The 25397-nt window shown below is 41.9% G+C and overlaps 2 protein-coding genes across 3 annotated transcripts in view; both read right to left on the bottom strand.

Annotated features, from left to right (window-relative positions):
- gpr107 (G protein-coupled receptor 107) overlaps nt 1–13881 on the bottom strand; it is a 33917-nt gene extending 20036 nt beyond the window's left edge. The window contains exons 1-14 of one of the 2 annotated variants that reach the window (XM_046290427.1): nt 13647–13881; nt 12463–12585; nt 12236–12286; nt 12019–12110; nt 6565–6713; nt 6310–6341; nt 3353–3409; nt 3148–3258; nt 2695–2828; nt 2034–2109; nt 1795–1868; nt 1564–1681; nt 1189–1319; nt 965–1008 (exon numbers count right to left, since the gene is read on the bottom strand). In XM_046290427.1, coding sequence (XP_046146383.1) covers nt 965–1008; nt 1189–1319; nt 1564–1681; nt 1795–1868; nt 2034–2109; nt 2695–2828; nt 3148–3258; nt 3353–3409; nt 6310–6341; nt 6565–6713; nt 12019–12110; nt 12236–12286; nt 12463–12585; nt 13647–13730 — 1276 coding nt within the window. In that variant the 5' untranslated portion in view covers nt 13731–13881. Of the gene's footprint in view, nt 1–964; nt 1009–1188; nt 1320–1563; nt 1682–1794; nt 1869–2033; nt 2110–2694; nt 2829–3147; nt 3259–3352; nt 3410–6309; nt 6342–6564; nt 6714–12018; nt 12111–12235; nt 12287–12462; nt 12586–12987; nt 13146–13646 lie in introns of those variants that run through there. The other variant, XM_046290426.1, reaches the window with a different exon arrangement.
- Nucleotides 13882–14135: 254 nt separating this feature from the next.
- Nucleotides 14136–25148, bottom strand: fpgs (folylpolyglutamate synthase). The gene is made up of 15 exons (XM_046290425.1): nt 24949–25148; nt 23747–23875; nt 23597–23650; nt 23391–23455; nt 22241–22355; nt 21571–21648; nt 21025–21086; nt 19816–19918; nt 19525–19602; nt 18996–19143; nt 18759–18842; nt 18259–18409; nt 18017–18092; nt 16370–16436; nt 14136–15930 (listed from the first exon to the last, which is right to left on the bottom strand). The coding sequence occupies exons 1-15, from the start codon at nt 25090–25092 to the stop codon at nt 15548–15550; spliced, it is 1737 nt and encodes a 578-aa protein (XP_046146381.1). The 5' UTR covers nt 25093–25148; the 3' UTR covers nt 14136–15547.
- Between the last annotated feature and the right edge of the window lie 249 nt (nt 25149–25397).

Consider the following 25397-nt stretch of genomic DNA (forward strand, 5'->3'; position numbering starts at 1 on the left):
CATGACACATTCATCTTTCTTTGAAATGAAAAAAAAATTAACCTGGAGCCTTCACATTTGTATGAGCTAGAGCAAGTTCCTAGGCAATATGACTTGGCAGCGGCATATGTTCGTACTGGTCCCCTGTGGAAATCAAACCCACAACCCTGGCATTGCAAGCGCCATGCTCTACCAACTGAGCCACACGAGCTACCGAGACATTGGTTTACCAACAAAAGAGTGAGGAACTGCGCAACTATAAGCATGTAAACCCTGGCATGAAAATTGTTAAAGGCTCTCTCTCATTCACATCTGCAGCTCATCCACAGCTCCTGACAATCATAAGCCAATCAAAGATTTAACCAATCAAAGCTCTTATAAACCTCAAAATTAACCACCCCAATGACAACACCTTGGGTCCCAACTTTCCTCAATATCTGAATGTGTGGGAGTGATGGTTCAAATAAAGCTGAACTCTGACCGACTATGATGAGGAATGCAGGGTGAGGTACAAACAGTGAAGGGCAATGAATAAGTTAGTCAGAGAGCATCCAGCTACGGCAGAAACACTCACTGTAAAACTAAGCTTTTAGGAGAAAGTCAAAAATAACACTGCCCATGACCTAGATCAGGATTTGCCCTTAAAATATTCACAGACCACCATTTCACTCCAAACTACTTTGTTCTTTTTCTCAAAAGACTTTGGAATTATTTAAACTTTTATGAGAGGTTACTTGGGTTGTAACAGGAAAATAGCTGGGGTGAAAAACTATTCCAGACCACAGTTTTATACTCTGTGGTTGGGAGTAGGACCACGGACATGAGGATATGGAGTTGATTTTAAGTGAAAATGTCCCATTAGATGAAAGATTTTTACTCCCTGCTTTCCCTTGTTATTGAATATGCTGTCGCAGTAAGGTGGCCAACTGCAGAGAAGCACTGGCTCACAAAAATGAATGTTTTCTTAAGCGAAAAGGAAGCATACCTTTCCCATCTGTTGATGAGGCCTCTTGTAAGTGTCTGATGGACCTGTGGACAAGTGAGAAAAGGAGAAATGTCATACCAAGTGGAAAACTGGAGGAGAGTGGCCATTATCTAAAATAATCGCTCTTTCAAAGAAGTCAGCTGGTCTCTGGGTACTTTGGGGTGGGGCACCTAGAAAACCAAAACCTTGGGGAAACACTGCCCATAGAGAACCTCAGAACTCACCAGACCACGGGGAAGAGGATAGCGCCACAGCACAGCAGGTCCACCAGGAAGAGCACCTCTTTCCACAGGCCGTACTCCGTTGTGCCCTCCTCTGTGGACTCTAAGATGATGTACGCCACGTTGGCCAGCACCTGGAGGGGTCAAAGGTCATGTGCTCCCATCAGTGCCACTGCATACCCCACTAGGTTGCTTTTTGGGTAAAGATTTCTAAGATCAGCCTATCCCTTGTCACTATATAAATATGACCCATCATCATGGTAGTCATGCCTTTTGGCACAAATCTAGGATCAGCCTACCTTTTCATTGTAGACGTTATCAAGTACAATGGTAATCTTGCCTCAACAGTTAGATGGTTCTAGATGGATGGTATTGTACCTGTAGTGGAATGACAATCATGAAGATCTTCTTGTCCTTATCCGAGAGGATGTGCTTGACAAAAGCCCAGCCGGTCCCTATCAGAGCAATGGTGATGAATAAGAGTGCCCCCTTCAGTCTGCAGGAAGAAACACAAGCACTGCACGCTCATACCAAGTGACAAAACAACATTGATATGTTTCAGTGCAGGTGAAGCGGAGACACAGAGGCCATTTTACTGGTGAGACTTACAGGTGAGTGATGTAGTAGACCACAGCCCATCCTTCTATGGGGAAGCCCTGGTTAGAGATGTAGTAGTAGTCAATCTGGAAGACAAATGTCTCAGACATCAGTTAATGACTCAAGTTGATGTAAAAAGAGGGACAAACTAAATTATATTCTATTTTATTTAATTTTTACATCAAAACTTGAAAGCACCCCTTTTTTGCAGTTAAATACAGCAAGGCTTGGATTGTAGTCCGTGTGCTCACCGCGTGGAAGATGAGTGATAGAGACTTGGTGAAGGGGAGAGCAGTCATGAGCCAGTGGATTTTATAGACATCAGCACTGCCAGAGAAAGAACAAGAGGTAGAGAGAGAGAGAAAAGAGGGAATTAACATTGGTTAGGTTTATGGCATTACATGAATAATTAATCTCAACAAGGGAAATAAGAGTATGATGATATTACGTTGGTACGGAGGTAAATGTTTGGCTATCTGGTGCCCTCTACTGGTCAATGTAAAACAATGCAGGTGTGACTTAGGCAAGACCACTGCTATTAATTTACATTTGAGTCATTTAGCAGATGCTCTTTTCTAGACCAACTTACAGTTAGTGTATTTCCACAGCATTTGCTCAGGAGCTCATAGAGCAGTCAGAGAACTCTGAGGTAAAAGGTCATGACATGAGACAAAGGGTAGCACACTGTGGCATGCTGACTGATCAGATTAGTGAAGAAAATGAGATACCTAGTCAGTTGCACAACTGAATGCATTCAACCAAAATGTGTCTTCCAACCCCTCTGAATCAGGACAAATAAAATAGTCATGAATTATTATTCAAGTCTTAAGGCACAGCCATTATCAAAACAGTGCTGACATCTCCTGTGCCTCAATACACCCCCCCTTCCTCTCCTCCTCCTGGGTAACTCACCGCTGAGTGCGGAGAACGTGCAACCACAGTGTGCCGAGGAAAAAGAAGAACATAGACATGATGATGTAGAGCTTGGGCAGGGGGATCTCCCCAGCAGACAGGAAGCTGTTGGGGTTCTTCTCCTCGATGTTGATCTGAAAGCATCACAAATGTTGGTTATACAGTAGATATAGCAATCTGAAGATTTGACCATTCAGACACAAATGAGCTAAAAGTGTGGCTAATGAATAATGTTTAATTTTATTATAAAACACTGTTCAGGATGTGATTTAGACAACATAGAAAATGAGGAAAAAGTTGATATTGGTACGGGGCTAGGTCCATTTCAATGACGTACAAATAGGGAATGATGTCCTCCTGACAAATCAGGAAAAATCCCACCCGATAAACCAGATGCAAACTTCAACTTGCAACAAAATAAAACAACGAAGAGGGTGAAAGAAACACACTCACTTCAATGCTGAAGCGGAGGGGGTTAACCATCTGAGTGTCTTTGCTGTAGCAGTTGTGGAAGTAGAAGTTGTACAGGCCTTGCTGCTCGTCTGTGCTGACGTTGAAGTGAAACTGCACGCAGGGAAGGGGGGGATTGAAAACCCTGTGATCTGTGTAGCCCAACTCAAGCTAAAGAAATTATATTAACCTGGTGAACGAGCCTTACCTGAAAGGAGAAGACGTCTTTGTTTCTATGGAGTGGAAAAGGCACTTCAGACTTTTTCTGTGAATATCAAGAGAGTATCAGAAGACGTGCTTTGATGAAACGACGGCTGGATCGCAATCCTTAAAAAGTCCTCATTCACAAACCCTTGGCTAAATTAGTAACTGGGTAAAACCCTTTATCTGGGATGCAGCTCTTGGGAGCAGCTGGTTTTCCTGTACAATTTCTATTTGGTGACAGACCGACATAGATAAGTGAGAACAGGTCCCTCGGTGAATCAAATCCACTGAATCAATCAAAACCACTTAATCAGTTTTCAGAGGGAAAAAAAAGTGACAGTCCAACCCAGAGATAAAGCATGTTGGAATTGCTGTGCAAATAAACTTGTTTCACAAAAAGTTCAAAACGTTTTGTTGAATAATACTTCAATTTAAAATGTGCAAGAGCAAAGTTGTATAAATTATGACCCAGGAAACACAGTCACGTATTTTAATGGTGTATGACCCCAAGAGCTTTGTAATTTGCTTACAAAACCGCCAGACACCAGGGCTCCAATGAAAAAGATGTACCTTTTTATTGTGTGCCGTCGGCATGGGTAAATGGACGAGGGAGCAAGATTGAGATCCAGATACTTATTTACTTATTTTCTTATATTGATTGAGGTCAAAGGGTGAAAGAGTATCTATACTGAACAAAAATACACTGCTCAAAAAAATAAAGGGAACACTAAAATTACACATCCTAGATCTGAATGAATGAAATATTCTTATTAAATACTTTTTTCTTTACACAGTTGAATGTGCTGACAACAAAATCAAACAAAAATGATCAATGGAAATCAAATTTATCAACCCATGGAGGTCTGGATTTGGAGTCACACTCAAAATTAAAGTGGAAAACTACACTACAGGCTGATCCAACTTTGATGTAATGTCCTTAAAACAAGTCAAAATGAGGCTCAGTAGTGTGTGTGGCCTCCACGTGCCTGTATGACCTCCCTACAACGCCTGGGCATGCTCCTGATGAGGTGGGGGATGGTCTCCTGAGGGATCTCTTCCCAGACCTGGACTAAAGCATCCGCCAACTCCTGGACAGTCTGTGGTACAACGTGGTGCTGGTGGATGGAGCAAGACATGATGTCCCAGATGTGCTCAATTGGATTCAGGTCTGGGCAACGGGTGGGCCAGTCCATAGCATCAATGCATTCCACTTGCAGGAACTGCTGACACACTCCAGCCACATGAGGTCTAGCATTAGGAGGAACCCAGGGCCAACCACACCAGCATATGGTCTCACAAGGTTCCGAGGATCTCATCTCGGTACCTAATGGCAGTCAGGCTACCTCTGGCGAGCGCATGGAGGGCTGTGCGGCCCCCCAAAGAAATGCCACCCCACACCATGACTGACCCACCGCCAAACCGGTCATGCTGGAGGATGTTGCAGGCAGCAGAACGTTCTCCACGGCATCTCCAGACTCTGTCACGTGCTCAGTGTGAACCTGCTTTCATCTGTGAAGAGCACAGGGCGCCAGTGGCGAATTTGCCAATCTTGGTGTTCTCTAGCAAATGAAAAACACCCTGCACGGTGTTGGGCTGTAAGCACAACCCCCGCTTGTGGACGTCAAGCCCTCATACCACCCTCATGGAGTCTGTTTCTGACCATTTGAGCAGACACATGCACATTTGTGGCCTGCTGGAGGTCATTTTGCAGGGCTCTGGCAGTGCTCCTCCTGCTCCTCCTTGCACAAATGCGGAGGTAGCGGTCCTGCTGCTGGGTTGTTGCCCTCCTACGGCCTCCTCCACATGTACTGGCCTGTCTCATTGTAGCACCTCCATGCTCTGGACACTACACTGACAAACACAGCAAACCTTCTTGCCACAGATCGCATTGATGTGCCATCCTGGATGAGCTGCACTACCTGAGCCACTTGTGTGGGTTGTAGACTCCGTCTCATGCTACCAATAGAGTGAAAGCACCGCCAGCATTCAAAAGTGACCAAAACATCAGCCAAGAAGCATAGGAACTGAGAAGTGGTCTGTGGTCCCCACCTATTGGGGGTGTCTTGCTAATTGCCTATAATTTCCACCTGTTGTCTATTCCATTTGCACAACAGCATGTGAAATGTATTGTCAGTGTTGCTTCCTCAGTGGACAGTTTGATTTCACAGAAGTGTGATTGACTTGGAGTTACATTGTGTTGTTTAAGTGTTCCCTTTATTTTTTGAGCATTGTATAAATACAACATGTAAAGTGTTGGTCCCATGTTTCATGAGCTGAAATAAATTATCCCAGAAGTTTCCCATATGCACAAAAATCTTATCTTTCAAATGTTGTGCACAAATTTGTTTACACCCCTGTTAGTGATCATTTCTCCTTTGCCAAGATAATATGCCACACCTGTCAGGTGGATGGATTAAGAAGCTGATTAAGCAGCATGATTATTACACAGGTACTGGGGCCAATAAAAGGCCACTATAAAATGTGCAGTTGTGTCACACAACACAAAGCCAGTATTAAAGGTAGTGTGCAATTGGCATGCTGACTCCAGGAATGTCTACCAGAGCTGTTGCCAAAGAATGTAATGTTAATTTCTCTACCATAAGCCGCATGTTGTTTTAGAAAATTTGGCAGTATGTTCAACCAGCCTCACAACGGCAGAACATGTCTATGGCGTTGTGAACAGAGTGCCCCATATTGGTGGGGTTATGGTATTGGCAGGCATAAGCTAAAGACCACGAACAGATTAGCATTTTATCGATGGCAATTTGAATGCACAAAAATACTGTGACAAAATCCTGGCATATGTGACCAACAGATGCATGCCTGTATTCCCAGTCATGTGAAATCCATAGATTAGGGCCTAATGATTTTCTCATATGAATTGTAACTCAGAAAAATCTTTGAAATTGTTTCACATCGCTTTTATATTGGAGTTCAGATATGTTATATGAATATTCTTACCTCTGCAACATCCCGCTTGGGTTTACTCTCACCTAGGATTCAAATGACAACATTGAGAGCAACTTTAGTACAACAGATAAAACAATATATTCAACCATTGGTCATAACTTACACTGCTCAAATGCAGAATTCCTCAGCTACCTCGAACTCTGGCGTAAATCTAACATCAATGCAAGTTTAAAACATGTCCTCATCTCAAGTCAGTATTTATTCAGACCTAAATAAAAATGTATGAACTGTAACGAGGAACCATACCATCACCATGGTCTCCCACAGGGTTTGTGTCATCTTTCCCCTTTACATGTTTCTGTTGGTCAGCTCCAGTCTCAATGCCTATTGTCTCTTTGAGGCCAGGGAGGATGTCAGGGAACACATTCTCCTCAGATGACATCTTCATCTTCACCCTGAGTCACACACAAACAAAATACATGTTTAGCCAAAGTTATGGTATAACCTGCCGGTGGCAATAACTTTAAAAAAAATGTTTGGCTGCTTAACTTCTTGGTGACTGGCGGGCATTATTGAGTAGCTTAGATGAATAAGGTGCCCAGAGTAAACTGCCTGCTACTCAGCCATAAATATGCATATAATTAGTAGATTTGGATAGAAAACACTCTGAAGTTTCTAAAACTGTTTGAATGATGTCTCATATGGCAGGCGAAAACCTGAGAAAAAAATCCAACCAGGAAGTGGGAAATCTGAGGTTGGTCGTTTTTAAACTCATTCCCCATTGAAGATACAGTGTGATATTGGTCATGTTGCACTTCCTAAGGCTTCCACTAGACGTCAACAATCTTTAGAACCTTATTTGATGCTTCTACTGTGAAGTGGGGCTGAATGAGAGGGGATTGAGCCAGGTGTCTGGCAGATTGCCACGAGCTCGTGACGCACGGTCATGTGAAAGTTAGCTTGCGTTCCATTGCTTTTCTACAGACAAAGGAATTCTCCGGTTGTAACATTAATGAAGATTTATGATAAAAACATCCTAAAGATTGATTCTATACTTCATTTGACATGTTTCTACGACCTGTAATATAACTTTTTGGACTTTGTCTGACCTTTCGTTTGGATTTGTTTACCAAACTCCCTAACAAAAGGAGGTATTTGGACATAAGTTATTAACTTTATCGAACAAATCAAAACATTTGTGAAGCTGGGATTCCTGGGAGTGCATTCTGATGAAGATCAAAGGTAAGTGAATATTTATAATGCTATTTCTGACTAATGTAGACTCCACAACATGGCGGATATCTCTTTGGCTGTTTTAGTCTCTGAGCGCTGTACTCAGATTATTGCATGGTATGCTTTTTCCGTAAAGTTTATTTGAAATCTGACACAGCGGTTGCATTAAGGAGAAGTTTATCTAAAGTTCCATGTATAATAGTTGTATCTTTTATCAATGTTTATTATGAGTATTTCTGTAAATTGATGTGGCTCTCTGCAAAATCACCGTAAGTTTTGAAAGCAAAACATTACTGGACGTAACGCGCCAATGTAAACTGAGATTTTTGGATATAAATATGCACTTTATCGAACAAAACATACATGTATTGTGTAACATGATGTCCTATGAGTGTCATCTGATGAAGATTAAAGGTTAGTGATTAATTTGATCTATATATTTCTTCTTTTTGTGACTCCTCTCTTTGGCTGGAAAAATGGCTGTGTGTGTTTTTGTGACTTGGCTCTGACCTAACAATCGTATGTTGTGCTTTCGCTGTAAAGCCTTTTTGAAATCAGACACGATGGGTAGATTAACAAGAAGTTTCTTTCATTTGGTGTATTGTACTTGTTAATGTAAGAAAGTTACATATTTCTAAAAAATATTTTTTTAATTCGCGCGATGCCTTTTCAGCGGAATGTTGTCGAGGGTTCCGGCCGTAAGAAGTTAACCAACAATGCAGCTAAGAACAATAACTTAAGTAAAAAATAAGTAACAAATAATTAAAGAGCAGCAGTAAAACAATAGCAGGAGGCTATATACAGGGGGTACCGGTACAGAGACAATGTGCCGGAGCACCGGTTAGTCGAGGTAATATATAGATGTCGAAGAGAGTTAGTGTGACCATGCATAGATAAACAGAGTAGCAGCGTAAAAGAGGGGGGGGCAATGAAAATAGGTAGCCATATGTCATGACGTTGGCCTATGGGTAAGGTTTATGACCCTCCCCATAAATACCTTTCTCCCTCCCTCTCTTGACTCTACAGAGGGACTCTTGATTAGCCTGTTAAACAGAGTGTCTGGGAAACATCAAACAAGTGGAGGGAAAGGATGTCAGTTCTGTGGCCATCTGAGACATTATGACTGATGACAGGACGACCTAAACTGTATCTGGGAAAGCCTACAACACATTATAGTTATCAGATTCACATGGAATTGTTGTGCAATTCAATTGTTTAAATATACAATTATTTGTACCAGATTAAATGTAATTTTAGCTTCCAAATGAGAGATTTAGGTTTTCATAAGGTTAGGGCTCTGCTCAATCAGTGGCCCGCCCCTGTGAAGAGACATGGGTTGTAGACTGTGAAACACACCCATCTCCCTCCACTATATAAGCCCTTGACGAAAATGTAACCTTCTGTTCCGGGTACATTAGGATGACGATCCGATGTCAGAAGGATTCAGATAATAACTACAGAACGAAGCCAACCTCAGCGTGAGCTTTGGTTGCGAATGGTATGAACTTTGAACTCTTATTCGCTACAGAAGTGACACCTCTTAGACGTTGAGTTAGCAACAGCAGCTGCAAACGTGGGCTAGGAAAGAACAGACAGAGTATCCAGTCTACCACACAACGACGTTACTACAACGTATTCAATTTACCAGCAGAGACATTCTTCAGAGGACAAGAAGATCTCTGTTGGCCAACACCACCAGCATTTTCGACCAACCTACCGAAGCGCAGCTCAGAGTAAATATTTATTGCATTTTCCTTTTCCAAATGGCCGGTAATTCTAAATTATTCTAAATTCTAACCCATTTCCCATTTGGCCGATATAGTAGCTGCCTACGGCCCGATAGAGACATCGCTTTTCCCTTTGTTCTTCAGTCTTCCCCGGTCTTTCACTCAAACCCAGCCCCCTTTTCTGTGTAACCAGCTGTCATATCTGTTCCGTCCGCTAGGGACGTTTTCCTTTGGCATCATTTGTAATCAAGGTATGATTCATTCTGTGTATATGTAATTCTGTGTGATTAGTTAGTTATTTAGTAAATAAATAATTAAACCCAATTTTGTATTGCTGATTTAACTTGTTAGCCAGGGTTCGTGAAGAGACTGAAATAAGGTGACGAATAATGTTGAGAGTTTATTCGGGAAGATAACAGCTCTATAAATATTATTTCGTGGTGCCCCAACTTTCTAGTTAACTTCTTATGGCTGCCATCCCGTTAACGGGATAATTGTCATCAACAACCGCTGAATTGCATAGTGCCACATTCAAATAATATTACTAAAAATATTTATATTCATGAAGTCACAAGTGCAATATTGCAAAACACAGCTTAGCCTATTGTTAATCCACCTGCTGTGTCATATTTTGAAGCGAAAGCAATCCAAGCATTTGTGTAAGTTTATCGATTGCCCAACAAAACATTATATACACCTAGCATCAAAGTAGCTTGGTCACGAAAATCAGAAAAGCAATCAAATTAATCGTTTACCATTGATGATCTTCAGATGTTTTCACTCACGAGACTCCCAGTTACACAATAAAATGTTCCTTTTGTTCCATAAAGATGATTTTTATATTCAAAATACCTCCGTTTGTTTGGCGCATTATGTTCAGAAATCCACAGGAAAGAGCGGTCACGACAACGCAGACAAATTCCAAGTAGTATCCGTAAAGTCCACAGAAACATGTCAAATGTTTTTTTTAATAATCAATCCTCAGGTTGCTTTTAAAATATATATTCGATAATATATCAACTGCAAATGTATTTTTCAGTCGGAGAGGGAAAGGCAATGGCTGCCCAAATTCTGTTACAAAACGCTGCTGGCACCTGGCCATATAATGACGCGATGTTATCTTTCTCGCTAATTTTTCAAAATAAAAGCCTGAAACTATGTCTAAAGACTGTTGACACCTTGAGGAAGTGATAGGAAAGGGAATTTGGTTGATATCCCTTTAAAATGGAGCAAAGGCAGGCTATGAAGTTCTCAAAATAGAAGCAACTTTCTGGTTTGATTTTCCTCAGGGTTTCGCCTCCAATATCAGTTCTGTTATACTCACAGACAATATTTTGACCGTTTTGGAAACTTTAGAGTGTTTTCTATCCAATACTAATAATACTATGCATATATTAGCAACTGAGACTGAGGAGCAGGCCATTTAGTTTGGAAAACTTATTCATCCAAGCTACTCAATACTGCCCCCCAGCCTTAAGAAGTTAATTACATTTACATGATTAGCTCAATCAGGTAATAATAATTACAGAGAAAGGATTTTATAGTAGCATGTCATATCACTTAATCCGGCATGGCCAAAGACATGACACATTTGATTAGTTGTTCAGGAGTCTTATGGCTTGGGGGTAGAAGTTGTTAAGAAGTCTTTTGGACCACGTTCAATACCATCGGAAGAATCCCGGAACATATTCCAGTCTGTGTTAGCAAAACAGTCCTGTAGTTTAGCATCTGCTTCATCTGACCACTTTTTTGTTGACCGAGTCACTGATGCTTCCTGCTTTCATTTTTGCTTGTAAGCAGGAATCAGGAGGATAGCATTATGGTCAGATTTGCCAAATGTATGGTGAGCTTTGTACGTGTGTGTCTCTGTGTGTGGAGTAAAGGTGGTCTAGAGTTTTTTTCCCCTCTTGTTGCACACGTAACATGCTGGTAGCACCACTAGGAGCACCGCCACTGGATGAGCATTTTCCTGTTTGCTTATGGCCATATACAGCTCATTGACTGCACTCTTAGTGCCAGCATCGGTTTGTGGTGGTAAATGGACAGCTACGAAGAATATAGATGAACTCTCTTGGTAAATAGTGTGGTCTACAGCTTATCATGAGAAACTCTACCTCAGGCAAGCAAAACTTGAGACTTCCTTATATTTCGCGCATGAGCTGTTGTTTACAAATATACATAGACCGTTACCCCTTGTCTTACAAGAGTCTGCTGTTCTATCCTGCCAAAAAAAGTGTAAAACCGTCCAGCTGTATGTTATTCATGTCGTCATTCAGCCACGACTCAGGTGAAACATAAGATATTACAGTTTAATGCCCTGTTGGTAGGATGTACGTGCTCGTAGTGAGTCTATTTTCTAATCCAATGATTGCCAACGTACAAAGGTAGATTACCCACTCGTCGTCGGATCCTTACAAGGCACCCAGACCTACATCCCCAATATACATGTCTCTTTCTTCTGCGAATTAGATTATGATGGGGCCCTTGTCAGGTGTCTGGAGTAAATCCTTTGTGTCCGACTCGTTAAAGAAAAAATCTTCTTTCGGTACGAGGTGAGTAATCGCTGTTCTGATATCTAGAAGCTCTTTTCAGTCATAAAAGACAGAGGCAGAAACATTATGTACAAAACAAGTTAGAAATAATGTGGGGGGAAAAAAACAATAGCACAATTGTTTAGTGGACTGTAAAACCGCAGCCATCAAGTTGACTAGCCTGATTAAATTTTAAAAACTATTTGTAAACAATGGTAACTCTTTATAGAAGGGTACATGGGGTTCCCTGCGGTCAGATAGAAACTCACTCATTTTTCTTGAAGTCAAATAGCAGCAATGCCACAGCGACGTCACTGCTGGGAGACTTCTTAAGGACACAGTAGTCCAGATCTTGATCATCCTGTGCACACACACCACACATTATTGATCTCATCCTGTTAGCAGGAGTACCTCCTGTGTAGGCCTAGTCCATGTTGAAAAGCTTCAGTAATAACAAACAGATCTTAGACTATAATGGATACTCACTAAATACGTAGAGAAGCCATTGCTGCTTGTCCTATCCAGACTGAATCCAACCTGAATAGGAAACAGGCAAAGATTACAAAATAGATGTTGGTCAGAGCCATGCATTTTGTTAATAAGAAGATTAAATGTACCTGGCTACATCATTTCCCAATGGGACTTCTCATGCAATGACAATTCCCAGAACAGTTATTGAACAGACCACTGACAGATATTGAAATGGATCTTACCGTGGAGCTGTCAATCTTGTCCAGATCCTCCCCAGTAAGGGTAAGACTGGACATATTCACTATCATGTAACCATGTTTGTAGAAGCCAAAAGTGTTCAGGTGGACTTTCTGTCGAATGTCATCCTGAAAGAATGTACATGACAAACATTTGATTTTGATCAAGGTCACTGTTAATTGACATTGTAGTATCAGTGCATTAGATATTAGCTGGCCACCACACTTGGTCAATAACTGTGGCCTACCATTTTCAAATCATAGTACAAGGTGACCAGCTATTAAATCAAAAGCAACATAGCTAACAAGTGTTGCTTGTTAGCTAAAACGCTCAGTGGATAACATGTTAAATACAATTAGAGACGAGCAAGTATTGCGACCTTATGTTGTATCCACGCGTAATTAGCTACACTAGACGATGCATTTATTATGATGAACCGCTAGCTAGCTAGCAGCTAGGTTTGATTGGCATGAAACCCTATTCACTTGTATGACAGTAAGCGGCCATATGAAACTGGCAAATAAACCTACCTCGAGTTTAAGATGATGTAACCTGCAATGGCTTTCTCTGAGAAATAACAAAAATAACAGAATAGTAGCCGTAAACATATATATTTTGTCGGTCGCCATTTTTCTAAAAAAGCATACTTGCAAGCAACACACTTCCGGCAGGATTTACGTACTGACGCATAAAAAAAATTCTGCTACGTCGTACGTTTTTCTTGTTTTGCGTTAATCTTTTGTTTTGGAAAATACATTTTTCCTTGTGTTTTTGGTACTTTTCCTCGTTTGTTTAACAACAAATTACATGTTCTGCTTGAAACATTGAGAATGTAAAACAATTTCATCTTCATTACATTGGCTACATTCCAGGCCCTGTACAAAGCATGTCAATCACCAAATATCAATGATGGAAATACTTGAAAATGCAGTAACCACATTAATACTAGCGCTTCCAAACTGGACAATATGATGCATAAGAAAACACATCTGTTAATGATTAATTTAATTATCTTAAGTGCACATACATTTAAAACTATAGAATTTCTCTGAAATGTTAAGACCACTTTGAAAGAGATTTGGGAATAGTCTAGCAGTTTCTAAACCCCAGAGAAATATTGTCTGCATTCCAGACCAACTACATTGCAGTCACCTGCCAGATCGTACAACGCCTGGATTATATCAGCTACCTGTAGCATATAATGTAGCAATATTATTCCTGGCTGTGCAGTCAATAATAGGTCACCCATTAGTTGCTGTGTGTACTGCAGCATGACTGCAATAGTAAGACTAGAACAGGGCCAATCACTCAAATCAAGCGCTCATTTCCATGGTACTTTGGGTATAAGCATTAGTCCAAAACGTTTAGCAACAGGAAACAAGAGTTTCTACTTTCTATTGGACAAATTCATGTAGAGCCCTCCCTGTTTTATTCTGTTGGGTTCCTAGATTAAGACAGGTCCTATTGCAAAAAGCTTTGCAACAGATACCGATTTACAAATACACCCTACCTCTAGAGTGTGATTGTGTGTTTCTTTACAGTGGACGTACAATTGCACTCTCAGACACAAATTTACAAGGCAGTGAACATTTTGAAATGTTAATGTCACAAAGCAACTGCAGTATAAAAGACTTATCAATTATGACAGCTGAGTAATTTACAGACATGTTAGTTTACATCGTGCTCAACGCTAAAGGTCTAGTTTTATTGTAGAGGTGTTACATTTTTATTTAACAAGGGAGAATATCTGATTTACCAAGACAATGATAGCTACACAAAGCACATTTGAAATGTTTAAGAATACAGTCAACATGTAATGCAAGTCCGCGAGATCGGCAAATGAAGATCTCACTAAGAAATAGTGAAACAAAATTTAAACTGTTCTCTTTGTAAGAAATCCAGTTCATGTTGCAACCCTCTCCTTATATGTATCTTATTGGTAGCAATGAAAGGACAGGAAAGAAAGCCATTCTTGTACACAACCCAAAGAAGCGTACTGGGTGGAAAGAGTGAGGCCTTTGTGACTAACCGTTTCCACACTTTCTTTGGATTACCTGTCATTTTCAGGGCCTACCGTCCCACTGCCTTCTCAAACGCTTTTAAAGCACAATACCACTTCGCATAAACAATAACAGTAAACACCCGTGTCATACTAGAAGGCGCACAAATTAACCCCCCAAGAGGCCATGTAAACAGTTTTGGCTTCAAATAGAAGACGTAAGGTTCATGTTTGTTTTCTATTGTTGGAGACTATTTGACGTGAATCCATTTGTGTTGCATGAGCCAGTTTATAATTGCATAATCCATTAATTAGTAGTAATAACTTGTCATTGGTTAGGATGTTGGGAATGGAGATTTATTGCAGTGCAGGGGAGGCTAAATTGTGTGAGAGACTATAGTCCCTTACACACACCTGCCCAAAGGATCTGGACTCATGCTAACATCAATAGGGGTGGGAAGAACAGAGTTCTTGCCCAGCACTGACTGACTGTTTATCCTAGACACAAAGAGGTGACCCCACCTAGCCAGAAGGCATAAATAAATATGCATGTGTGACCGGTTTGTGTGCTATGGAGCTGTAGCATCCAGTTTGTGTGTAATACATATAGTTTAAGCTTCCTTTGGTGTCCATCTGGAATTTGTACCAGAACCTTACACTGTTCTGTATCTCTGGTTCTTTTCATAGTGTACTGATGTGTATATATTTTAAAATTTCATTTTTGGGCTCATCTGTAAAAGAGACCACAACCTCAAAATGACTCCCTGTCACAATAAAATACTGTGTGATCCTCAGTAAGGCTGTGTGTGGTACTGGCTAAAACATTTGACATGAACTTGTATTGGCCAGAGCCATCTATTTATCAATTGAAATGCAATGGCCATTTCTATTATGTTAACCAAGGACTGGGGGTGACACAAAACCCTGTTTCCTGGTACAAATTTGAATAACCTACCAGCAAGCATAGCTAACAAGATTTCCCTTAGGCTGCATGATATCCCAGCATTTAACTCTCCAGAGAGGGTCTCTTCTTGATTCTGCTTACCAGACAAATCAATCTGATCTATTGCCGTTCTGACAGAACCATCCCTTTAAGAGGCAAAGGAAGGGTCAAGGTGTTTCAGGACGCCCCCAACCAGATGGAGGCTTCCAGCGACAAGGACGTGGATGCCAGTGGCATCTCTTAGCGGAGCGGCTTTGGCTGTCACACTGGGCTTGACGGGGATGACCCTCTTGTCCGGATGTGCCAAGACAGAGTCCCTGCCCTGGCTGAGCCACTGGAGGGCGCTGAGGATGCAGGGGAAAACTAAAGTTTTGCTGCAGCACTTGGCTGCCACCAGTGGGAGAACATCGCGGGAGATGAGCAGCTGGTCGCCGGGCTTCTCTTCCTGGCCGTTGAGCAGGCGCCAGCTCCTCTGGTTGTCCAGGCAACGGGTGAGCATGTTTTCCACAGAGACATTGAAGTTTTGTTGGTCTGAGGAGAGAGGGAAGGTTACACAATGCTACCATGCTAGATTCTTCCAGAATCAAAATGGGTATAATTTAAAATGGTAGATTGTACCGTCAAAGGGAAATCACATGCAGAATGATTTAATTTTAGTTTCACTTTTCAAACATTAATAGCCAGAACATAAAAGCAACACTTCGGCCAATAGATTTATGACAACGTTTGCTGGTTTGGACACCCATGTTAATAACACAGCAACATCTTTCTTTGCCCTTCCATTGACAGTGAAGTGAGAACATGCTCACATCCACACCAATGATTAACACAAATCGCGACGCATAATTACACCAGCAGAGCTATTCATTTAGTCATACTAGGCTACTGTTTGATCTGTCAAGCCGCAGTCATTGACAAAGTAGTTGATGTATGTTATGCCTGGCTAAAAATCACAATGTGATAGCCTTACCTGCGTTACATGATGCAATGGCCTCTGTGATGTTGGGGCAGAACACAGCAAAGTCAAAATGGCATGGCTGAAATCCGAACATAGAAAAAAAAAAAAAAAATCAGTTACAGTTGTCCTACAAAAATGGCACATACTTTTACATTTTAGTCATTTAGCACACTCTTAACCAGAGCGACTTACAGTAGAAATTAGTGTTAGATGCTTTGCTCAAGGGCACAGAGATTTCACTTAGTCGGCTTGAGGATTCGAACCAGCGACCTTTGTTACTGCTCTTAACCACTAAGCTAGCTGCTGTCCATACAGTGCGTTCGTCAAGTATTCAGACGCCTAGATTTTTTTTTTACCTACCTCAAAAATATATTCAATTATTTTATCCCCCACTCACAATACTCCATAATGACAAAGCAAAAACATGTCTAGAAATGTTTGTAAATTTTAAATCACATATTTAAGTAAGTATTTAGACCCTTTCCTTTGTACTTTTTTGAAGCACCTTTGTAAATCGCTGCGAGTAGGGTATTCTTGGGTATGACTCTACAAGCTTGGCACAGCTGTATTTGGAGAGTTTCTCCCATTCTGCTCTGCAGATCCTCTCAAGCTCTGTCACGTTGGATGGGAAGTGTCGCTGCACAGCTATTTTCAGGTCTCTCCAGAGATGTTCGATCATGTTCAAGTCCGGGCTCTGGCTGGGCCACTCAAGGACATTCAGAGACCTGTCCAGAAGCCACTCCTGCATTGTCTTGACTGTGTGCTTAGGGTCGTTGTCATGTTGGAAGGTGAACCTTCACCCAGTCTGAGGTTCTGAGCGCTCTGGAGCAGGTTTTCATCTGTACTTTGCTCCATTCATCTTTCCCTCGAGCCCGACTAGTCTCCCATATATAATAAATGCCATTTAGCAGACGCTTTTATCCAAAGCGACTTACAGTCATGTGTGCATACATTCTACGTATGGGTGGTCCCGGGGATCAAACCCACTACCCTGGCGTTACAAGCGCCATGCTCTACCAACTGAGCTACAGAAGGACTGAGCTCCCAGTCCCTACTGCTGAAAAACATCCCCACTGAGTTTGAAGGTAGGCCTTGAAATACATCCACAGGTACACCTCCAATTATTTCAATTAGCCTATCAGAAGCCATGACATTTTCTGGAATTTTCCAAGCTGTTTAAAGGCACAGTCAACTTAGTGCATGTAAACTTCTGACCCACTGGAATTGTGATACAGTGAATTAAGTGAAATAATCTGTCTGTAAACAATTGTTGGAAAAATGACTTGTGTCATACAAAGTAGACATCCTAACCAACTTGATAAAACTATAGTTTAACAAGAAATTTGTGGAATGGTTGAAAAATGAGTTAGACTCCAACCTAAGTGTATGTAAACTTCCGACTTCAACTGTATGCATCGGTTTATTTGTAAAAACATGTTTTCCCTCTCATTATGGGGTATTGTGTGTAGATGGATGAAATAATTGTTTCACCATTGTGAATAAGGCTGTAATGTAACAAAATGTGGAAAAGGGGAAGGGTTCTGAAAACACCAATACCATCAAAACAGGATGGGCTGACATCATTTGTGATTGGGACACATTCATTGAATGTTTAGTACTTATTGTTGTTGGACAGTTAACCTAGCCTAGGGTACTCACAACCAGTAACTTTAGCATGGCTGCAGAGTCTCTCTCCCCGGTGGCGTTGAACAGTAGCACTCTGACCACAGGACCACTGAGGAGACATAGGGGGTAGGTATACGGTTAGGATACCAGAGATTATCAACTGACAGACTTCGCTTGAATTGCAGAGCTAAAAAAAAATGGTAAGGTGCATAGACTACAATTGACAGGACAACACACAGACCTAGTGGAGCACAAACTCACACGCAGATACTGACCCTGTGTTTTTTTCGTGTTGAGAGGCAACCTCGCTGAACCAGCTTACACAGGCCAGCATGCTACGGGTGGTGTGGGCCCCATCCAGGAAGTAGGTGACTGGGCCATGCTTCAGAGTCTGGGTCCTCCCCGGCCATTCAGTGTCCTCCAGCCCTACCGCCCAAGAGGAAAGTAATGTACTGTTGCTGAATACCAAAATGGGACCCTAGCATCTACTGCAGATCTAAAATGATTGGATAGGTGTAAGCAGGAAGTTGCGCTGGAGGCTTCCTTGGTTGTTGGTGCTGAAACAGGGGAACGAACCATGGACCTTGATATACAGTCCACCTAGTCCTCTGCTATAAAGCCATTAGAATTCAACCCCCAATCCTCAAATTCAGAGAAAAACACGTAGTATTTTCATGACCTATCAATGCTCAGGTGATTGTGTTCACCGCCGTGGGTTTCACTGGAGGCTGTTATTTTGCAGGTGAGGGTGTTGGAGTTGTTCTATTGAACTGACCTTTCGCCATAATGGGGCTTGGCTGGAAGCCAGCGGCCGGCGACACGCCTTTACTCTCGTCAGCGGGGGAAGGGATGCTCTGGTCTACAGAAGAGTAGAAGATGAGGAATACACATGACCTGAAATCACCACACAATCAAAACATACCATGTCCAATAATCTCACACCTGTATACCGCCAGGTTGTTCCTTTACCCAACCACCCCCAGACCAGCTTCAAACACTCACTCCCACCTACCAGGAAGGCAGCGTCTCTGTAGCCAGCTGTGGCTGAGCTGCAGGGCAAGGGAGGCGTTGGAGCGCTGGTGGTGGCCAGCCAGGCCCAGACGCAGAGGTCCCGAGTCAGCAGGGTACTCCTCCAGTTCTGGGCATACCCAGAGAGGACACTGAGGAGGAGGAAAAGAGAGGGTAGGAGAAAGAGTCAAAGTTATTCAAGGATTCACATCAAAGTCTGATATTATGCCATTGTGTTACCTTGAAATGTGACATTAAACTATTTGCTCATTTACTGCTTACACATATCATAGAATTCTTACGAGGCTCTTTGAAACTCATATGCCCGCCAAAGGATGATTTTGTTCATTAAACCACTGAGGTCACTTCTGGTGACTTTTTAAAAGGACATTTCACTCCAAAATGAGTGAGACACCACTGCTAATTAAATACAGGGGAAACATTGTGTTCATACTTCATTGTAGGCCAGGTATCTACAAACTGTCTACAGACAATGTTGTATCTTGTTTTATGACTTCTTTATTGGCTCTCACCCCAATCTCCTTCGCTCGCTCTTTGAGAACCATCATAGGGCTGTCTGGTTGCTTCACAGTGAAGGCAGGAACTCCTGGCTGAGGAGACACGAGAAATAATGAAATAACGTCAGTAACTCCTGTTTATTTCAGCATAGTCAAAATGTTAACACCTGTGTCTTTCTTGGTGTTTTACTACATGCATTAAACAATCACGCGTCAATTGAGGCTACTTTGTAACATTCTAGAGGTGCTGTTCTGAAAATGTATCAAAAGTCCGGCCTTGACAAAGAAACTGTACTGCAATCTAACCTTAAAAATGCCCCCTTTCTGCCAGGCAATTTTCTCGATGGTATCCCCCAGTATTGAGGTGTGATCTATACCCAGGGAGGCGATGCCACACACCCACGGCCTCCTGTCAGAGGACATACAGAGCATAGACTACAGAGTTCAGTGGACTCAATGGATCGTCACACAAAATAACTGTTTATACAGCAGGGAAAGTGAGATAAATGGTCTGTACGATACTGCATGCAGAGGCGGCATAAATTACATTTTTAAACAGATTTCATGTTAAAGGTAGACTAAATGACATAGCCATGTGGTAGAAGTGAACGACAGGCAACACTCCGATCTCACATCTGCGCATGTGTACGTACGGGTTCACTTCACTGTTACAGCGTGGTAGCCACGGGAACAAAACAGAGAAGTTGAGCCTCCTGTTTCAACGCTCTTAGTGGTTGCAGAAATTGACCCATTAGGTGGTTTACTGTCTGCATCTACGTCATAGCGCTGAGTCTACCTTTAACTAGTTTGTATTAGCTACTTGTGAGAACAGAAATTAACTGCATGTCAGATCCACCAGTTCTCTTGTTGGTGACCATCTAGTGGAATACTAGCTTTGATCTGACCACGGAGAGGTCCTACAGGCCAGAATGATTTGCATCTCAATTATGGGAAAGTACAGGGGCAAGTCAAATTAATCATTTGTCCAGCGTAGAAAATGTATTCCATACATAGTTAGAATTAGATAAGCATATCAAACCTAAATGCTTGTGCCTACGTCGCACATCTCTTTAAAGTCTTTAACACATTTAAAAGTCGGTTCTCAACAACCCTCTTCAAATAGCACCTAATGTCTCTCTCGCTCTATCAACTAACAATAAATGGAGACCTTTCATTGCAAAATGGGGCTGCTGGCAAATGGGAGGCTTGACGAGACAGTCGGTCACACTTTGTTAACGAGGTCGCACCATAGGACAAAATGGTGGAAGGGCTTGTCGAGTGAGTTCAGTGAGACATTAGGCACACAGCAGTAGTCACTAGAGACTTTGGAACTGAGCCAGGGGCTACTGTGAGGGGAATTAGGGTATGCTGCAGAGGGGGATTCCATGAGAGGGAATGGTTACATCAGCTGCATCATCATCAAGGAGATCTATTTCTAATTAACAGCGATTATGGACCATTGAACTAAATCCTGTTAGTTTCCCATCCCATAGGATCCAACTACATGCTTCTTACCTGATTATGTTTGTGCAGTCGTAGGCTCCACCAATCCCAACCTCAATCACTGCCAAGTCCACCTGCATCACAAGAGAATATGGGTGGCTGAGCTCAACCCACATTTCTATTCAGTCATTTCAAGAGGTCAATTGAAATAATTGATGAGTGCCATTTCATTTTACCAAGAAGAATTGAGTCATGAAATGTAATTCACTTCCTGATTTGATGAGTCGATCTGACCCTGTGACAGATCGGCCATAACTCTCAGGAGAAATGTTTACCAGTACAGGTTGTGACTCATTAGTAGCCATGAAGACACCAATATAAAACCACCAATATACAAAAAAGGTCACCACTATGCATTAGTCTGCAAAACATGAGGGGCCCCTTGTCTCCTTTTTCATGCCAATCCTATCAGGTGTGAAGAAATTAACAAGGACAGAAGGGAAAGGGAGCACCCACCAGCCCTAGACACCCCAGCAATGCTGCACAGGGACACCAGAGGTATGATGGGAATACAAGACCTGATATGAGAGATGTGGTACACTGGTTATAGTGACCTACCTTCTCCTGCAGGAAGATGTGGAAGGCCAGGATTGTCAGGAAGCGGAAGTAAGCGGGCATACTCCCCCCGTGAGTGTCCTGAGAGGGGTCAAAGGTCAACAGGATATTACTATAACAGCTTCGTAGTATCCCTTCAACATCTCAAAGAGCAAATACACAACCTCATTTAAGGGCGACAGCTACAGCATGGGACATCTACAACAAATCATATGACACACATGCATGCACTGGTCATTATAGGACGAGAGGTTTTTCATTTTCTTCCTAAACTCAATTATCAGTTCTAACGGCCAGAGACAGGAATACTACACAAGGTAAAGTGGGCTGAATTCAGGCAATGGCCCAAGCCCAGATGTATACCGGTTACAGGAAAGTTGTGAAGGGCCCTGCTATTTTAAATGTATGAGTAGAACTCATTTAGTTTCCAGTTCAGACAGTGGTACTTTATTATTACATCCAGCTTAAAAGATATTTGAAGAATCTATTAATTACATTTTATTTTCTCTACAGGAAAAGAAGAGGGAGCAACTTGTCATGGTTGGAGAATGTGTCGTATTCTGAAACACATTAAAGACACACCCGTCTCCTTGGAGGTCAATGACCAGGAGCACAGAAAGCAGAACTCCAAACCGTCACTACAATTGGATTCAGAACCTTTTTCCACAACTACCTTGGTTTCATACAGCCGTCCATACACCTGCCAGAAATATTTTGTGAAGAGTTCTTTGCCGATTGGTTTTCCATTAATTCTTATCCTCTCCCTGACTTGTACCAAATGTGGGGAACTGCAAGCGACAGAAAAGAATGTGTTAACAGTCAAAAACATGACTTAAAATATATAATTGAGGAGGATTCATTCTTAAAAATAGGGGTATGGTAAGCAAACCATTGCAGTAGAGTAGAAATTCACTGAAACATTTCTCAATTTCTTATGACTAAAATGAGTCTCATTTCTCCAATACATCTTCAAAAGGGTTAAAAATCCAAAACATGGGAATGTTTACAGAACACTAACCTAATAAAACCAGTTCTGTAAGATTGAGGTTTATGCAAAAAAGAAATTAAGTAAAATCATAGCGTCTGATCTTCAGGCCGGAAAGTCTGAGCTCTAGAATGATGCCAGAGTTTCCGACTTGGATGACCACTCAAAAAAAAATTCCCAGTGGGTTCATTTTTTCTGAGTTCTCAGTTGTCTTGAAAGCACTGAAGGTGGAGATTTCAGAGTTCCCAGTTGTCTTACACTGCATCATGCACAAATTCATGCTGTTCCTATGACCAAAGAAAGCAAAATATTCCTCAATATTAAAATAGACAAACTGCTAATAACAATAGAAACCCAGGGCTATCGATACACTTGGTTAATCATTAATTGCAGCGTGAGTGGATGTAGGTAGAAGTGCGTTGTGCTTGTAATAGTATTTAATAGCATTTTTAAAGTGTTAACAGAGTTGAATAAAAACAGACATGAACTCACTCAAAAGCCACAGCTCTTTGTTATATTCTTTGACAGTCTCTGGCCATGGTTTTAAAAGTTATGAAATCACACAGGCTGTGGATGCTGTCTGGTGATTTGAGCTATTCGATTGGCCAGCGCAATAGGCGCACTCGATTTAGCCACAGTCGATCATGACCTCTGCTCTGTAACTACTACACAAGAACGTTGGCTCAGCAGTCAGTGAAATCAGGAAATCAGATGACAGATTATGGCTGAGTTAACTGGATGAAGCTGGTAACCACAAGTAAATGTCCTCAACTCTGCATCAAAAATGTATTTATTAATTAGCTGTAGGTAGGACTGCTCTGGACTTCTTGATATGTACCTGTAAAATCCAGTCCGAAAACCGTAACTTCTCAGTATTTGTTCTGTGAAGGCACATGTTGACCCCTGAAAGATAAACATGTGAAACATTACTCACCTTCTTCCCACAATGCCATATCAAGTTGTTTACAACATTTGTTTGGCAAACTTTGCACAAGATAGGAGCTTGGAGCTCTCTCATAGATTAGTGGATTTAAACACACACACCTTGCCTTTCGTTCCTGTGACATGAATGATATTGAGATGGTCAAGTTCTTCCACCTTGGAATCAAAATGGGAAAACATTTAGATTAGAAGATAATCAATACAGAATACATGTTAGGGGTAGACACTGCTGTAGAATATATTTATATTTACCACCAGGCCTGCTCGCTCCAGGAAGCCCCTCATGGCCTGGAGCTGGAGTTGAGGGTGACCCCGCTCTCGACGCACTTGCTCCAGGGCACAGGCATTGGTCTGCAGGGTATTGAGGGTGCACACTGCGTCCTGTAGTGGCAGAAATAAAACATAAGAGTGCATGTAGTTTTTAATATCTCTGGATGGCAATTTATTTAACTTGATTTGACCTTTATTGCCTAGTTAACTAGGCAAGTCAGTTAAAGAACAAATTCTTATTTTCAATGACAGCCCTGTTCGGGGTAAAAGACAGATTTTTATCTTGCCAGCTCGGGGATTTGATCTTGCAACCTTTCGGTTACAAGTCCATCGCTCTAACCACTAGCCTACCTGTCGCCCCAGAACTTTTACACTAGACCGTGAAATTAAAACCTTGCCAATTCCACTTTGTAGTGTTTGATACACACACGTGTTTCATTAAGACTATAGTTGATAACGGGGAGAAAACGCTTACATTTTAACAAAATCATTTCACATGCTACGGAACGGTCTAAACTTTAAGCAGACTGTCACTGTCTGTTGAATGCACGAGTTTACCATGGTAGCTATATTTACTTTGTTAATAATCTCGCACCATGACTTCACCAGCCACACGTAGCCTGTGGGCTGAGCTATCCAGCTAGATAGTAGAGACCGTTTGTGGAGATGGCTAGCTTGCAAGTAAGTGAAAGTTGAGCAGGTATGGTTGGTACAGTAGCTAGCTACGTTGACTGTCTGAACAGTGCACACTTTTTTAATTGGGGCGTTGGGGTTTGCATATTAAGTAGTTTAAGTAGGCTAACAAAATATCAAATTGCTCAGTGGAGTATTTATTATTTTTGACAAATAACTTGAGGAAAACATATGCTGAGAAGTGAACTGACCCGCGCCATGCTGCCTAGCCTCGTAATTTGCAACAGAGCGCAGATTAGCTCATGTCCACCCCAAAGCCAGTCCATTCGGGAGTTTTAGTCCCTTGCACGCGAACACTAGTTTGCTGATTTGAAGGTAAATGATTACTAGATAGATGGCGAAGTAGGAAAACGACTCTCATTTATTTGTATGTATAGCAAGCTGTTGATCAAGTTGAACGTGAGCCATAAACTTGTCAAACTAGCGAGGTAACGTTAGATAGTACGTTAACTTGCTAGCACATTGGCTAGCAGATAGCCACAGTATCTTACCTGATACTCCATTCTGTGAAGTCGCGGTTCTGCCTTTGTACTTGAATACTTCACTGTGGTAAACTTGGACGACCAGTCCTTCTGGCGGAGGAACGCGGCAAATACGGAGCTCCGCTCCAACACACGGGAAAAGCGTACCATCATGGGGCTTGTGTAAGCACACACAGGAAACTGCCGCCAAATTTGGGCGATATTCCTGTCAGAACGTGGTGTCGTCACGCCACGCCTCTTGAGAGAAATGTCTTGTTCTGTGGGGGTTATCGGCGGTTGGCATCCAACGTTAATGGTGCATTACCGCCACCTACTGTACTGGAGTGTGGGCCAGAAACAAGGAGGAACTAAATCCTACCTGCCAGCCCCGTTTCTCTTTAAAAAAGACAGCAACATTTTTGAAGCTGCATCTAATGATGTTCTACACATTATGCTCATAGGAGAGAGGAGGTGGATGT

The sequence above is a fragment of the Oncorhynchus gorbuscha genome, linkage group LG11 (assembly GCF_021184085.1).
Source record: "Oncorhynchus gorbuscha isolate QuinsamMale2020 ecotype Even-year linkage group LG11, OgorEven_v1.0, whole genome shotgun sequence".
Classification (NCBI taxonomy): domain Eukaryota; kingdom Metazoa; phylum Chordata; class Actinopteri; order Salmoniformes; family Salmonidae; genus Oncorhynchus; species Oncorhynchus gorbuscha.

Excerpts from the sequence above, each read along its gene's own strand:
- fpgs (XM_046290425.1), bottom strand. The coding sequence starts at position 25,092 with ATGATGGTACGCTTTTCCCGTGTGTTGGAGCGGAGCTCCGTATTTGCC. Across the intron at positions 23,456-23,596 it reads TCACAGGAACGAAAGGCAAG|GGGTCAACATGTGCCTTCAC; the intron begins GTGTGTGTGTTT and ends TTTATCTTTCAG. Across the intron at positions 19,603-19,815 it reads AGAAAGGGGGCATTTTTAAG|CCAGGAGTTCCTGCCTTCAC; the intron begins GTTAGATTGCAG and ends GTGTCTCCTCAG.